Source organism: Coregonus lavaretus (genome assembly GCF_964263955.1).
Source record: "Coregonus lavaretus genome assembly, chromosome: 28".
Lineage (NCBI taxonomy): Eukaryota > Metazoa > Chordata > Actinopteri > Salmoniformes > Salmonidae > Coregonus > Coregonus lavaretus.
In genome coordinates this window covers 10,748,586-10,762,383 of record NC_140015.1, presented here as the reverse complement: position 1 = coordinate 10,762,383, position 13,798 = coordinate 10,748,586, and the positions used below count along the sequence as shown (strand labels likewise).

General features: G+C 42.4%; 1 protein-coding gene across 2 annotated transcripts; it reads left to right on the top strand.

The window, feature by feature from the left end:
- Positions 1–196: 196 nt before the first annotated feature.
- LOC311104489 (glycylpeptide N-tetradecanoyltransferase 1-like) lies at positions 197–12,180 on the top strand. Of its 2 annotated transcripts, none has more exons than XM_084146340.1 (12): positions 197–320; positions 3,368–3,476; positions 3,731–3,875; positions 7,682–7,800; positions 7,989–8,080; positions 8,261–8,377; positions 8,569–8,739; positions 8,861–8,969; positions 9,128–9,298; positions 9,560–9,727; positions 10,444–10,581; positions 10,962–12,180. In XM_084146340.1, the coding sequence occupies exons 1-12, from the start codon at positions 211–213 to the stop codon at positions 10,980–10,982; spliced, it is 1,470 nt and encodes a 489-aa protein (XP_084002466.1). In that variant the 5' UTR covers positions 197–210; the 3' UTR covers positions 10,983–12,180. The 2 variants fall into 2 exon arrangements, with proteins under 2 accessions (XP_084002466.1, XP_084002467.1); XM_084146341.1 differs by having other exon boundaries at positions 202–320; positions 3,368–3,470.
- The last annotated feature ends 1,618 nt before the right edge of the window (positions 12,181–13,798 follow it).

Genomic DNA, 13,798 nt, shown 5'->3' with positions numbered 1-13,798 from the left:
CAACTGAGGCGCAATCCTGTTTAGGGACATGTACCTTATGTAACCTTATGCATCCATTTGCCTGCTTCGAAAGTGTTGTTATTTCAATATCACAACCTGTCACATGAATAACTACAAGAACCAGAATGCACCACAACAGTCGGCCAATAGTATCGCAGGTTGTTTTGAGGCGTTGAATGCACGCGGTGGTTCTTCACTTCCTGGTTAAAGATGGCGGATGAGAATGAGACAGCACCGAAGCCGGAGAAAGAAGAGGAGGTAGAAGAAGACCATGGACATTGCAGTGATTGCGAAAATGACGAGCATCACTTTGATGATGGGTAAGGGTGCACACTTATTTTTAGCATGATATAAAATGTGTCATGCTCCTGCGCTCGTTTCAAAGATACGGTGCAAGCTATACTCAGCTGGGCTTGAGCAAACCCAATTGAACTAATCCCTCCCACTTTCTTTTGCATGATTGGTGATAACGGTTTACTGATTGCCTGCTTTTCGCTCTGATTGGATCTAAATAGGTTATTTTCCTGTTATGGGCGGGGTTTCATGACGTTCCTCCTTTTGCTATCATCGCGAGGCATAGCTAACTACCATTGGTCACTGTACAAGAAATTGAACCATATTATGATCAATTAAATACAATTATGCGGTGAAGACCAACACAAATCAGAGTGTAGTACAATATTAAACTGGAACACATGGATGTAGAATAGAGAACAGCGTCCAAATGTTAAATACGACGTCTTAAGTCAAATGCGAAACTAATAACGTTAGCTAACTAGCTAGCCAGCTATGCCTTTATACGACGTTGACTTGTTAGTTGACTCCCGAACTTGTGACACTGTCTGTCAAAAACAATCAACATATTAGGGTAAATAATGATTCGTCGTCTGTCTTCCTTTTCAGCACAGCAACACCAGCATGATAGGTGCTAATTACTTTAGCGTTGCATGCGTGCGGTTCCTTTTCTGTCTCCAGGAAATGTCACTTCTTATTTAGCATAACATGTGGATTCCAGAAGGCTTTAAAAATAAGGTCAGCTGTCCTTTACCTTAATAATAATAATAATAATAATAATAATAATAATCTTCATTATTTTATAGCCGTAGTTAAATTCAATAACGTTTTCTACATGATTATTGTATTTATTATTTCAGATTTTCTATGTGTCCCTTATCACTTTCCACCCTGTTAGTTTGTTGTAAATCTCCATTTAAGAAAACAACCACTTTCTAAAATGACACCACATTAAGGAGATTGCATCATTTATTTGGTGGGAAAACAGTGGTACAAAGGTACAAAAATATAAACACTCATTTTAATCTATTTTTTCCATGTTTCATGTTGTTAGTCTGTATGTCCCACTCATAAATGTCCACCATATTAGGCTAAATTATAGAGAAAATTAACCACATTTCTAAATGCTGAAATATATTTGATAGAGAAGTTAAAATCTTGTTAGTGTTCACATTATACTAGCTCAATCTTGCTCACTCACAGAGCTATCGCTAATTTGGGCTCCAGTATGGTTACACCCTGTTAGGATTATGCGCCTAACAAAATATTTTTCTGAAAGTCAAACATGTCATTTTTCTGATAGAATACACACACACAAAAAAATATATATACTTTTTCCCCAAAAAGTTATGAGGTCCAAAAAGCACTGCATATTTGGAACAATCAAGTTAGCTAGGTGTCAGCTGCCCGGCATCAGTGATGTCTGACATGAGTGATACACTTGATGCCACATTCAAAACAACTGGGAGCTCGGAAATCTCTGACTTCAGTGTATTCAAGACAACTGGGAACTCGGGGGGGGATGAGCTCCGAATGGGAAAAATCACTTTGAACGGTCATCCAACTCGGAATTCCAAGTCGGAAATGCAGGCATCTTTCTAGAGCTCTGACTTTCTGACCTGAAGATCACAGACTTCATGATTTGACCTCCTGTAGCTAGGTAGATATTCGCTACATATGCGAACATAGCTTCATTAGCGAGCGAGCGAACTATGCCTAGATATTGAAGATGCTGGCAAGCCAAACAACACTAGTCTTGTGTCCAGGAACATGGAGCCAATGCATGCTGAATGAAAAATTAGAGCAACATATGCAAGTCTAGTGTTGCTTGGCTTGCCAACATCTTCAATATCTACGCATTGCTCGCTAATGAAGTTACTGTATGTTTTCTCTGTCAAGGTCTATGCAGCCTGACATGTTTAATCAATTAGCTTTATTTTGCCAGGAGAAAATGAAAGTAACTGCTCCTAACATTCCTTCTGTAATTTGCCAGGTTGAACTTACCATATAGTACCATGTAGCTATCTTGCTATTTGTTTAGCTGGAATGCAAACATTGTCAAAATTCTCTTGGTTGCATTGAAGCTATATTTGTTCTGCCAGCAATCAACAACAACCAATTTAAACTGGGTGTGGATTACAGCCCTTGTGTGGCTTGATGATGCCAGCGTGTATGCGAGCATCTGGAACCCTGCTAGGTAGCTAAATAAGTTAACATGAATATTTCATTTGATAGCTAGTTAGCTAAATGAAAAGCTGCTATTATAAATTGGTGATTAACTTGGCTCTATGGTAGCTGGCTAATGAAAATAGTCACTCTCAACCAACCACAAGATGACCACCTCTTTTTCCTATGGAGACCTATTTATTCTTGGGGATACATTTCCTTAATGTTTCCTCCCCTTCTCTCTTCTGTCACACTGAATATTCACTCTGAAAGGTGTGCTGCCTGATCCAGTGTTAAAATCATAGAGCCAGTCAACACACACACACTGATCTGTGTGTCCGGGCAATTAAGGGTGAATGGTTCTGGATGGTAGTTAGGTTCGACTGCTGGAATAGAAGCCTGTCGAATAAGCCATTGAATGCTTGGTCCTCTATTGTGCCTGTCAGTGTCCCCTTAACGTCCCTCATACACACACGTACAGACACACATAGCCACACACTCCCCCCAGGGGGGGGTCATGTGATTCACCGTCTGTCCTGGTGTTACAAATACAGGCCTGTCCCTAGCCTCACTCCCCTCTCGGACGATAATGGGATTATCCCCTGTTCTTGTAAGTATGCTGCTGTCTCCCTGTCCCGCCCAGGAAATGGGCCTCAGGGTGGGGGTGGGGGCTCTTCTAGAGTCCTTGGTGATCAGGGGATGGAGGAATAACTCCAACTTAAACTAGCTTGGGGATAAACTGTAAATGATCTGTATTTGGGACAAAAGGTCACCACATGCTTGTTGCCATCCTATCTTATAAGATACTGGGTATTCTAGGTTGGTAATGAAGAGGACTGAAACAGTTGTGGCACTCTCCTGGCCTATGGAAAGTCTTATAGTTACATATTTTTTTGTCCTATGGTAGTGACAAGGGCCAGGGAGATGACGGCAGTGCCAAGAAGAAGAAAAAGAAGAAGAAGAAGTCTGGGGCTAATAAAGAACCTACAGAGGAGGATCCGCTAGCCAAGGTAGATGTATGTACATGTGTGTAGGCTACATGAGTGAGTGTGGGGGCAAATGTTTTTGCTTTGTGTTTGTTTGTTTGAGAGATGAGCGCTAGAAAGACCGACATTTACTTATTGTTCTGTAACTTTTGAAAACAGCCTCTACAAAACTGAATGGAGATTAGTGGGTGTGTTTTTAAGTGTCTGTGCAGACATTGTTTGCATTTGGCAATTACTTTCCTTTTCAACTCTACATTAATCTCTCTCTTTCTCGCTCTACACAGGTGAACTCTCTGCCTGCTGATAAACTGCAGGAGATCCAAAAGGCCATTGAACTGTTCTCTGTAGGCCAGGGCCCTGCCAAAACCATGGAGGAGGCAAGCCGACGCAGCTACCAGTTCTGGGATACACAGCCCGTCCCAAAGCTAGGTATGACATTTGGCAGGGGTACAGAAATGTCTCCCCAACCTCACAACCTTACTGTAGTGACTAGTAGGGATAAGCACAGGTAACTGGGATCCCGGGAATGTCCCGGGACCACTCTTCACATTTCCCGAAAAAATTAAATGCAGAACCCTGGGAAATTACAAAATTTCCCCCCCAATATCGCACTAATGCAATTCCACAAAATACACAACTTGTGCAGCAGCAGATTGGCAAAAAATAAAATGGCACATAATCCAAACAGGTTGTCACATGGAAGCCTTGAACCTAGTGCATTTACTTCACATAATTGACACTGCCGGGATTGCATACAAGACCCGAATGCAGTTTAGAGTTCTTATCAGAACTGAAAATGTGATCCCGGTCTGACCCAAGCCCAGTGAGCTGAAACCCCGAGCCCTGGTCCACATCACAGAAACCCCCCAAAATGCCAGATTTCTAGAAAACAGTAGCCTATATTGATTTAAACTGGTGTTGAGAACAACACAGTGGAGGCGGGCGGCAGCGGAGTGAAGAGACGAGGAAACTGTCATTGTGCCTAGAAAAGTGCAGAAAAACTCACTTTAGTTATACAAGTGGATTTTGCTCTTCACTTTGTAGTAGCCTGTTCTACTCCTGACCAAAAGCCTGTGAATCTCTCTGTATATTTGGTTAATTGATCTCTGTCTGGACAAGTGGAAGTAGCTCATATATTAGTTTGCTCATCTATCACTGATCAGAAACATTTAGCTTGCAATAATGAAGCCTAAATCAAGTGTATTATTGATCTATTGACTCACGTAATAGCCTTATATGGTCCTATCTCCCAATCCCACTGAAACCCCAAATCCTGACTCCTGTCTCACATGATCACAGGAACATAATAACGTTCTGAATTTATGAACGGCCAGTTTCGCAATTCACAACAGTGTCATTGGCGATCAAAGTTACTCTATCATTACTAAATATCAGTTAACTTGCTGTGATATCTTTACATAGTGGCGCAGCAACAGTCTTATTTTGGGAGAACCCTTAGTGACCATATTTTGGTTTTAAATGCTTTAAATGGGCACTTCCAATTTTTGCAGTATTTCCCGGGACTCTCAGGATAAATATGAATTATTCCCGGTATTGAAACTTGGTAGATTTTCGGGAAAAGATTAATCCCTAGTGACTAGGGATGGGCATTTGAAGAATTTCACTATTCGAATAATGTCATGACATTTATCCGGATAGACGAAATACTGTATGTAAAAATAAAAAATAAACATTTAAACTTGGGAACTGGCTTGCTTCGCAGCCTGCATGACATGGGAGAGAGGTGCCGCTCCGCTTGCTTGCAGCAGTGCATGGGATAGTCAGGGGTCGGTGTGTTTGACACAGGATGGAGAGAGACAGTACCCATACACACTCGCCCTAGTTAGACAACCTATGGCATCTACAAGTTTGTCTATCGTCCCATCTGGTAGTGCCTGTCTTGACTGCATCAATTTGATGTAAAGAAGCTAGCTATGTTAGCCAGCTTACTGTTAGCTAGCTACCTAGGCTAATTGAGGCTATTTTGCTGCGCTTCCCATCCTTGTTTCCAACATTCCGATTAAACAATAGCCTACCTGATGATTGCTCGGTGTAGCCTTCTCCTTCTCAGTTAGCTAACTTAATTCCGTAATTTTAATTCTATTTTGTATTGATTAGAGCTCTCCCACGTTGCTTGCTACACATGGAGCCACTGGCTGTAGTGCCATGTTGATTGGCTGACAATAATAACAAAAAAACGTGAAACCTGTATAGGCTACGTTGTGTTTTTATGGGGCGCACGTCATAAAAACAACATTAAAAAGTTTGTTTTATTGAATTACGAATTTCAAATGTCATGGTATATCCTTGTGTGTAGCAATGTCACATACACTGAAAAATATATATAAACGCAACAATTTCAACGATTTTCCCAAGTTACAGTTCATACAAGGAAATCAGTAAATTGAAATAAATTCATTAGGCCCTAATCTATGGATTTCACATGACTGGGAATACAGATATACATCTGTTGGTCACAGATATTTGAGAAGAAAAAAAACAGTATGGGCGTGGATCAGAAAACCAGTCAGTATCTGGTGTGACACATCTCCTTCGCATAGAGATCAGGCTGTTGATTGTGGCCTGTGGAATGTTGTCCCACTCCTCTTCAATGGCTGGATATTGGCAGGAACTGGAACACGCTGTCGTACACGTCGATCCAGAGCATCCCAAACAAGCTCAATGGGTGACATGTCTGGTGAGTATGCAGACCATGGAAGAATTGGGACATTTTCAGCTTCCAGGAATTGTGTACAGATCCTTACATTTTACATTTTAGTCATTTAGCAGACGCTCTTATCCAGAGCGACTTACATGAGCAATTAGGGTTAAGTGCCTTGCTCAAGGGCACATCGACAGATTTTTCACCTAGTCGGCTCGGGGATTAGAACCAGCAACCTTTCGGTTACTGGCACAACGCTCTTAACCACTAAGCTACCTGCCGCCCTTGTGACATGGGGCCGTGCATTGTCATGCTGAAACATGAGAGGATGGCGGCGGCTGAATGGCACGACAATGGGATCTCGTCACGGTATCTCTGTGCATTGAAATTGCCATCGCAAAAATGCAATTGTTCGTTGTCATACCATAATCCCACTGCCACAATGGGGCACTCTGTTCACAACGTTGACATCAGCAAATTGCTCACCCACACGACGCCATACACGCCTTCTACCTGGTACAGTTGAAACCAGGATTCATCCGTGAAGAGCACACTTCTCCAGCGTGCCAGTGGCCATCGAAGGTGAGCATTTGCCCACTGAAGTCGGTTACGACGCCGAAATGCAGTCAGGTGAAGTCCCTGGTGAGGACAACGAGCACGCAGATGAGCTTCCCTGAGACGGTTTCTGACAGTTTTTCAGAAATTATTTGTTTGTTCAAACCCACAGTTTCATCAGCTGTCTGGGTGGCTGGTCTCAGACGATCCCGCAGGTGAAGAAGCCAGATGTGGAGATCCTGGGCTGGTGTGGTTACACGTGGTCTGTGGTTGTGAGGCCGGTTGGACATACTGCTAAATTCTCTAAAACTATGTTTTATAGAATGGTAGAGAAATTAACATTAAATTCTCTGGCAACAGCTCTGGTGGACATTCCTGCAGTTAGCATGCCCATTGCACAGTCCCTCAAAACTTGAGACATCTGTAGCATTGTCTTGTGTAACAAAACTGCACATTTTAGTGGCCTTTTATGGTCCCCAGCACAAGGTGCACATGTGTAATGATCATGCTGTTTAATCAGCTTCTTGATATGCCACACCTGTCAGATGGATGGATTATCTTGGCAAATGCTCATTAACAGGGATATAAACATATTTGTGCACAACATTTGAGAGAGAAGCATTTTGTGCATATGGAACATTTCTGGGATCTTTTATTTCAGCTCATGAAACATGGGACCAACACTTTGCATATTGTGTTTATATTTTTGTTCAGTGTAGATAATTACATTTAGAAAAAGCTTTTTCATTGTGAAAATATGCCTAAGATTTGTTTCTAAAATAAATACTCTCTGTGTAGCAATGTCACATAAATTATTTAATTTAGACAAGCCTTTTCATAGGCCTATGATTTTTTTCATACAAAAAGTAGTAGTGACCTGAGGAGATTTTGATATGAGCAGTCCAATTGGGCTCCCTGTTTTTGGATTAAACCTCCTATCATGTTATGCTTTGTATATTTACATTGAATATACAGATTGCTAATATCCTCTTACATTGCGTTTTGTTGTTTACCTTAGGGGAGATGGTGACATCGCATGGTTCCATCGAGCCTGACAAAGACAACATCCGGGTGGAGCCCTACAGCCTTCCTTCAGGCTTCACGTGGGACGCCCTGGATCTGGGCAACGCCGCTGTGGTGAGGAGGAGCTTCTACAACCCCTCCACCCCAGACTGAGTGTCCCAAAACAATATAGTGATGGCAATCAAAATACTTCCCTTTGGTTCTGGTTATTCCATCAGCTCACCCCACGTTACCCTACTTAATTTAACCCTTTCAGTCGTGGCTTTTCCCATGGCTCAGTCTCTCACCCTTCCTCCTTTTAGCTGAAGGAGCTGTACACTCTGCTCAATGAGAACTACGTGGAGGATGATGACAACATGTTCCGCTTCGACTACTCCCCAGAGTTCCTGCTCTGGTAACTCATTATTACTCAGCTAGTCTCATTTATGTAACAATCTCTTTCAATAGAGATCTCTTATGTTAGATGTGTTATCTTTAAAGACAGGAGTTTTTTCTGACCCGGAAAACTCTTGGCCCTCATGTTTTCTATCATAGTTGGGAACTGACCTGTAACTGTAATGCCTCTCTCCCTCAGGGCTCTGCGCCCCCCCGGCTGGCTGCCCCAGTGGCACTGTGGGGTGAGGGTGAACTCCAACCAGAAGCTGGTGGGCTTCATCAGTGCCATCCCTGCCAACATCCGTATCTATGACCAGTCAGTGAATATGCATCATGATCTTGTTCACACGCTTTTATTACTCCCATACACTGTAGTATTTTAAATAATATAGCTAACAATAGGAATGTAATATTAATTTGCTCCTTGATTATATCCTTTCCTGTGTTAATTTGCTGTAAGAAGTCAGACGTTAAGAGGAGGCCTTACTCACTATTTTTGTCATTTAGAAAGAAGAAGATGGTGGAGATCAACTTCCTGTGCGTCCACAAGAAGCTGCGCTCCAAGCGGGTAGCGCCAGTCCTGATCCGAGAGATCACCAGACGGGTCAACCTGAAGGGCATCTTCCAGGCTGTCTACACCGCTGGCGTGGTACTGCCCAAACCTGTGGGCACCTGCAGGTGGGTCACTGAGAGGCACACCCACCAACCACACCACACATAGATCCATCCAACCAAATTCATATTTTCTCAAACACAAAAACAAAGTGAAAAGTGGTTATAAAATCTGTTACCTGTATAGGTACTGGCATCGCTCTCTGAACCCACGTAAGCTGATCGAGGTGAAGTTCTCTCACCTGAGCCGGAACATGACTATGCAACGCACCATGAAGCTGTACCGTCTGCCTGATGTGAGTCAGTGAGCAAAGCGCCATCTAGAGGCTGTCCTCTGCACAACACCCAACCACTCACCCATCACCTGATGCCTCTATTTGAAATGTCTATTGTGTTGACATAAAACTCTCCATTTGAAAAGGATTACCATAACCTTCCATCTCCTTCTCTCCAGGCCCCAAAGACGTCTGGCTTGCGGCCGATGACCAGGAAGGATGTTCCGGCTGTGCATCGCCTGCTCCTGGAGTACCTGAGCCAGTTCCACCTGGCCCCCGTCATGAGCCCAGAGGAGGTGGAGCACTGGCTGCTGCCCCAGGAGAACATCATCGACACCTACCTGGTCGTGGTCAGTAGCATTGTTAAAACGTACACTACCGTAGACACCTATAACATTACACATTACACCTAGTATATGATATACACTTAGTAGACCATTAGACATGACCATATATGGACACCTATCCAGATACCCTCTGTAGACGCTTCACTGGCGGAGGCATCTACCTCTAGACAACATTGTTCACCTTAATTTCACACATCTAAAATGGAGTGAATTTTTTAAGTTGGTGACTTATGTTGGAGGATGTGTCTTCTCTCCCTGTGGCAGACGTCTGGAGGCAAGGTGACAGACTTCCTGAGCTTCTACACGCTCCCCTCTACTATCATGAACCATCCAGTGCACCGCAGCCTCAAGGCAGCCTACTCCTTCTACAATGTGCACACCACCACCACCCTGCTGGACCTGATGTCTGACGCACTCATTCTGGCCAAGTCGGTGAGTTGGTCCTCCTGGGTCAGACGGCTTGAGGTCAAATGGGAGATGGATTTGGGTACCAGGTCAAATACTTACTGTTTACACTGAGTATACCAAACATTAGGAACACCTTCCTAATATTGAGTTGCAACCCCCCTTTTTTCCCCTCAGAACAGCCTCAATTTGTCGGGGCATGGACTCTACAAGGTGTCAAAAGCGTTCCACAGGGATGCTGGCCCATGTTGACTCCAATACTTCCCAAAGTTGTGTCAAGTTGGTTGGATGTCCTTTGGGTGGTGGACTATGCTTGATACACACGGGAAACTGTTGAGTGTGGAAAAACCCAGCAGCATTGCAGTTCTTGACACAAACCGGTGCGCTTGTTACCTACTACCATACCCCGTTCAAAGGCCCTTAAATCTTTTGTCTTGCCCATTCACCCTCTGAATGGCACACATACACAATCCATGTCTGAATTGTCTCAAGGCTTAAAAATCCTTCTTTAACCTGTCTCCTTCCCTTCATCTACACTGAAGTTGATTTAACAAGGGACATCAATAAGGGATCATAGCTTTCACCTGGTCAGTCTGTCATGGAAAGAGCAGAAGTTCTTAATGTTTTGTGTCCTCAGTGTATAATTCACCTTTATCTAACTCAATCCCTCTCCCCCATCTCTCTCCGTATCCCCCATCTCTCTCCGTATCCCCCTCTCATCCATATCTATTGTCAATATCCAGAAAGGGTTTGACGTTTTCAATGCACTGGACCTGATGGAGAATAAGACTTTCCTGGAGAAGCTGAAGTTTGGCATCGGAGACGGGAATCTACAGTATTATCTGTACAATTGGAAGTGTCCTAGCATGGGGTCAGAGAAGGTGCGTCATGATGCCCATAGTTCATATTTACTGATAGTTCAGTCAGTTCCTAGAGTGATGACTCTTTCACAATGATATCAATTATCCATGGTAATATGATGATAATGAAACAGTGTTTTGTGTTACCTAGACTGTACTGTAAACCAATGGGTCATTAGATCATGCCTATGGAGATATGCACCACTAAGAGCTAAATATGTTTTTTTTCTGGTACAAAAGTAGGAAGTGTTATGAGAGAGAGGGAACTGTTGACTTGATTATCTTGTTATCGCAGTTAAGCCAGGCAAAGAAGTATACAGGCTTCACAGATGTCATCATGTGTGTTCTCATTTGAACTTCTGGTGAAACTATCATAAGCTTCCCTTTTCTGTGGTTCACAGGTTGGCTTGGTACTACAGTGACACCCCTCTTCACCCCACCCCCACTGAGTGTCACAGTTAGGCCAGGAGACCACACAATGCACTGACCACCTGACAGATGGACCGATGGACTTCCTGCTTCAGGAAAGAGAACCCACCGCCCATTTTTACTTTTTGACCTTTGAACTTTGACCTGCACTACCGCTGCCAGGCAGGGAGTCGGGGGAGTTGGTCCTTCTCCACACTCTCTCTCTCCCTCCCATCACATGGACCTTAAGCCATTGTAGTTACCATCCCATATAACAATTGAAGTCTGTAATGATTGTACCAGATATCATATACACACACTGCACAATTCACCATATAACACACACACACACGTGTAACTACACAACATACATGTACAGTAAGACAAACATGACAGTATAATTTTCCTAACACATACTCACTAGACGCTAACATTTTATTTTCCTTCATGTGTGCGACACGCTTTTGCAAAACAAATCTCATCATCCCCAAAGTAGTAAAGTTTTAGAGAGAAATCTAAACAATCAAAAACATTTAAAAAGGAAGAACTAAACAAAAAAAGATAAGGTAATTCATATCCAAAGTGGACACAAGGGCTTCTGTCAATGTTATTTCTTCTCGCGACTGAGGCTTGAACCTGCAGATTTACTATCAACCCCTCAATCTTCCTCACTGTAGGCATTCTAGAGTTCACTCTGTACACAGCTGACTGAGGTGTAAATGAGGGCTTTTGTCCTTCATCTTTTTTTAAATATATATTTTTTGTCCCATCTGTACTAACTGCCGTGACCCTTTCAGAAGCCCTGCTCAGAAGAAAATACAACGGTTACTGTTAAATGGAACAGCTGTCATCACCAAGAACGTAACAATGTGGAGTAGTTCGGACTGTTTTTTAAAAGTTGCGGCCGGGAGAGCAGATATCTGGAGGGGGAATGGTTGGGGTGGGGGCTGCTGAGAGGGGGCACGGAAGGGACTGGATACTGTTTGTGGGTATAACACCTCTGAAATCGAGAACCGAAACTGTCAAATATTTGGGGACCTGGGCCAGGGAGGGGGGCTGGATAACACCCAAGTAAACTTTTTGTTTTTATGTAGAGTGTTGGATGGGATGCAAACCGAATGGAAAAATGGGTCTCATGGTTTTATGATGCAGGAAAACAAATGTGAAGATGCAGGGGAATTTTTGTGCAGAATAAAAGAGAAGTTGCTGTGAGGTTTTGCAATGGTTTCTCTCAGGTGATCTCTATCCTTTAGTTTATCATGAGGATCACTGGGTTAGTTCTGCATTACCCGTCACCCCTTGGTGGTCAAATTCTACTTAAGTGGTGTGACACCGAAATCAGTCAAAACAATTCATTTGGATTCTTGTTATACTTGTATTCTTGTTCTGTAAATAATTTCCTGTGAACCATTTGGTTTGAGTTTGCTATTTTAGTGCAGACATAAAGGTTATAACTTTCAAAGGAATTTAACAGAAAATGGGAAGTGGGTTTAAACATCCCCCTTTATTAAATTTAGGGATGTTGTTTTTGGCCAACTGCTTTGAGTTGGCTCAAATGGTTTCAGACTACAATCATCTTTCTAATGACTGCACCAGTGCCCAAAATGGATGTATACTGAACAAAAATATAAACGCAACATGCAACAATTTCAGTTCATATGAGGAAATCAGTCAATTGAAATCAATTAATTAGGCCCTAATCTATGGATTTCACATTAGTGGAAATACAGATATGCATCTGTTGGTCACAGATACCTTAAAAAAAAATTATTTTAAAGGGCCTCAGGATCTCATCATGGTATTTTTGTGCATTCAAATTCCCATCGATAAAATGCATTTGTGTTCGTTGTCCGTAGCTTATGCCAGCCCAGCCCATACCATAACCCCACCCCCACCATGGGGTACTCTGTTCACAACGTTGACATCAGCAAACTGTTCGCCCACACGACACTATACACGTGGTCTGCGGTTGTGAGGCCAGTTGGACGTACTGCCAAATTCTCTAAAACTACATTGGAGGAGGCTTATGGTAGAGCAACACGCTCCCTCAACTTGAGACATCTGTGGCGTTGTGTGATAAAACTGCACATTTTAGAGTGGCTTTTTATTGTCCCCAGCACAAGGTGCACCTGTGTAATGATCATGCTGTTTAATCCAGCGTCTTGTTATGCAACACCTGTCAGGTGGATGGATTATCTTGGCAAAAGAGAAATGCTCACTAACAGGGATGTAAACAAATTTGAGCACAACATTTGAGAGAAATAAGCTTTTTGTGCGTATGGAACATTTCTGGGATCTTTTATTTCAGCTCATGAAACAGCACACTTTACATGTTGTGTTTATATTTTTGTTTGTGTATATTTGCTCAACAAAACAGAACTGTATCCTTAGTGTCATGCACAAATATAATCTAATTTACCTCTCATGGAAATATAAGATATTTAAGGCACTACATACTCCAATTCCACCTCTATGTTCCTACTTTCCTCTGACTTAAAGACTTGGCCACCTATCTTCATTTATTCAGTAAACGGTGGCCTTTTGCAATGTGGTGACACTGCAGTATACACCCAAGTCAATCGCTAAAACTACAGATTCTTTGTTAACGTTCTTTGTGTATTAATAGCTTGTGAGGCCAACTTGTATATACTATACAGTACCAGTCAAAAGTTTGGACACACCTACTCATTCAAGGGTTTTAATTTATTTTTACTATTTTCTATATTGCAGAATAATAGTGAAGACATCAAAACTATGAAATAGCACATGGAATCATGTAGTAACCAAAAAAGTGTTAAACAAATCAAAATATATTTTATATTTGAGATTA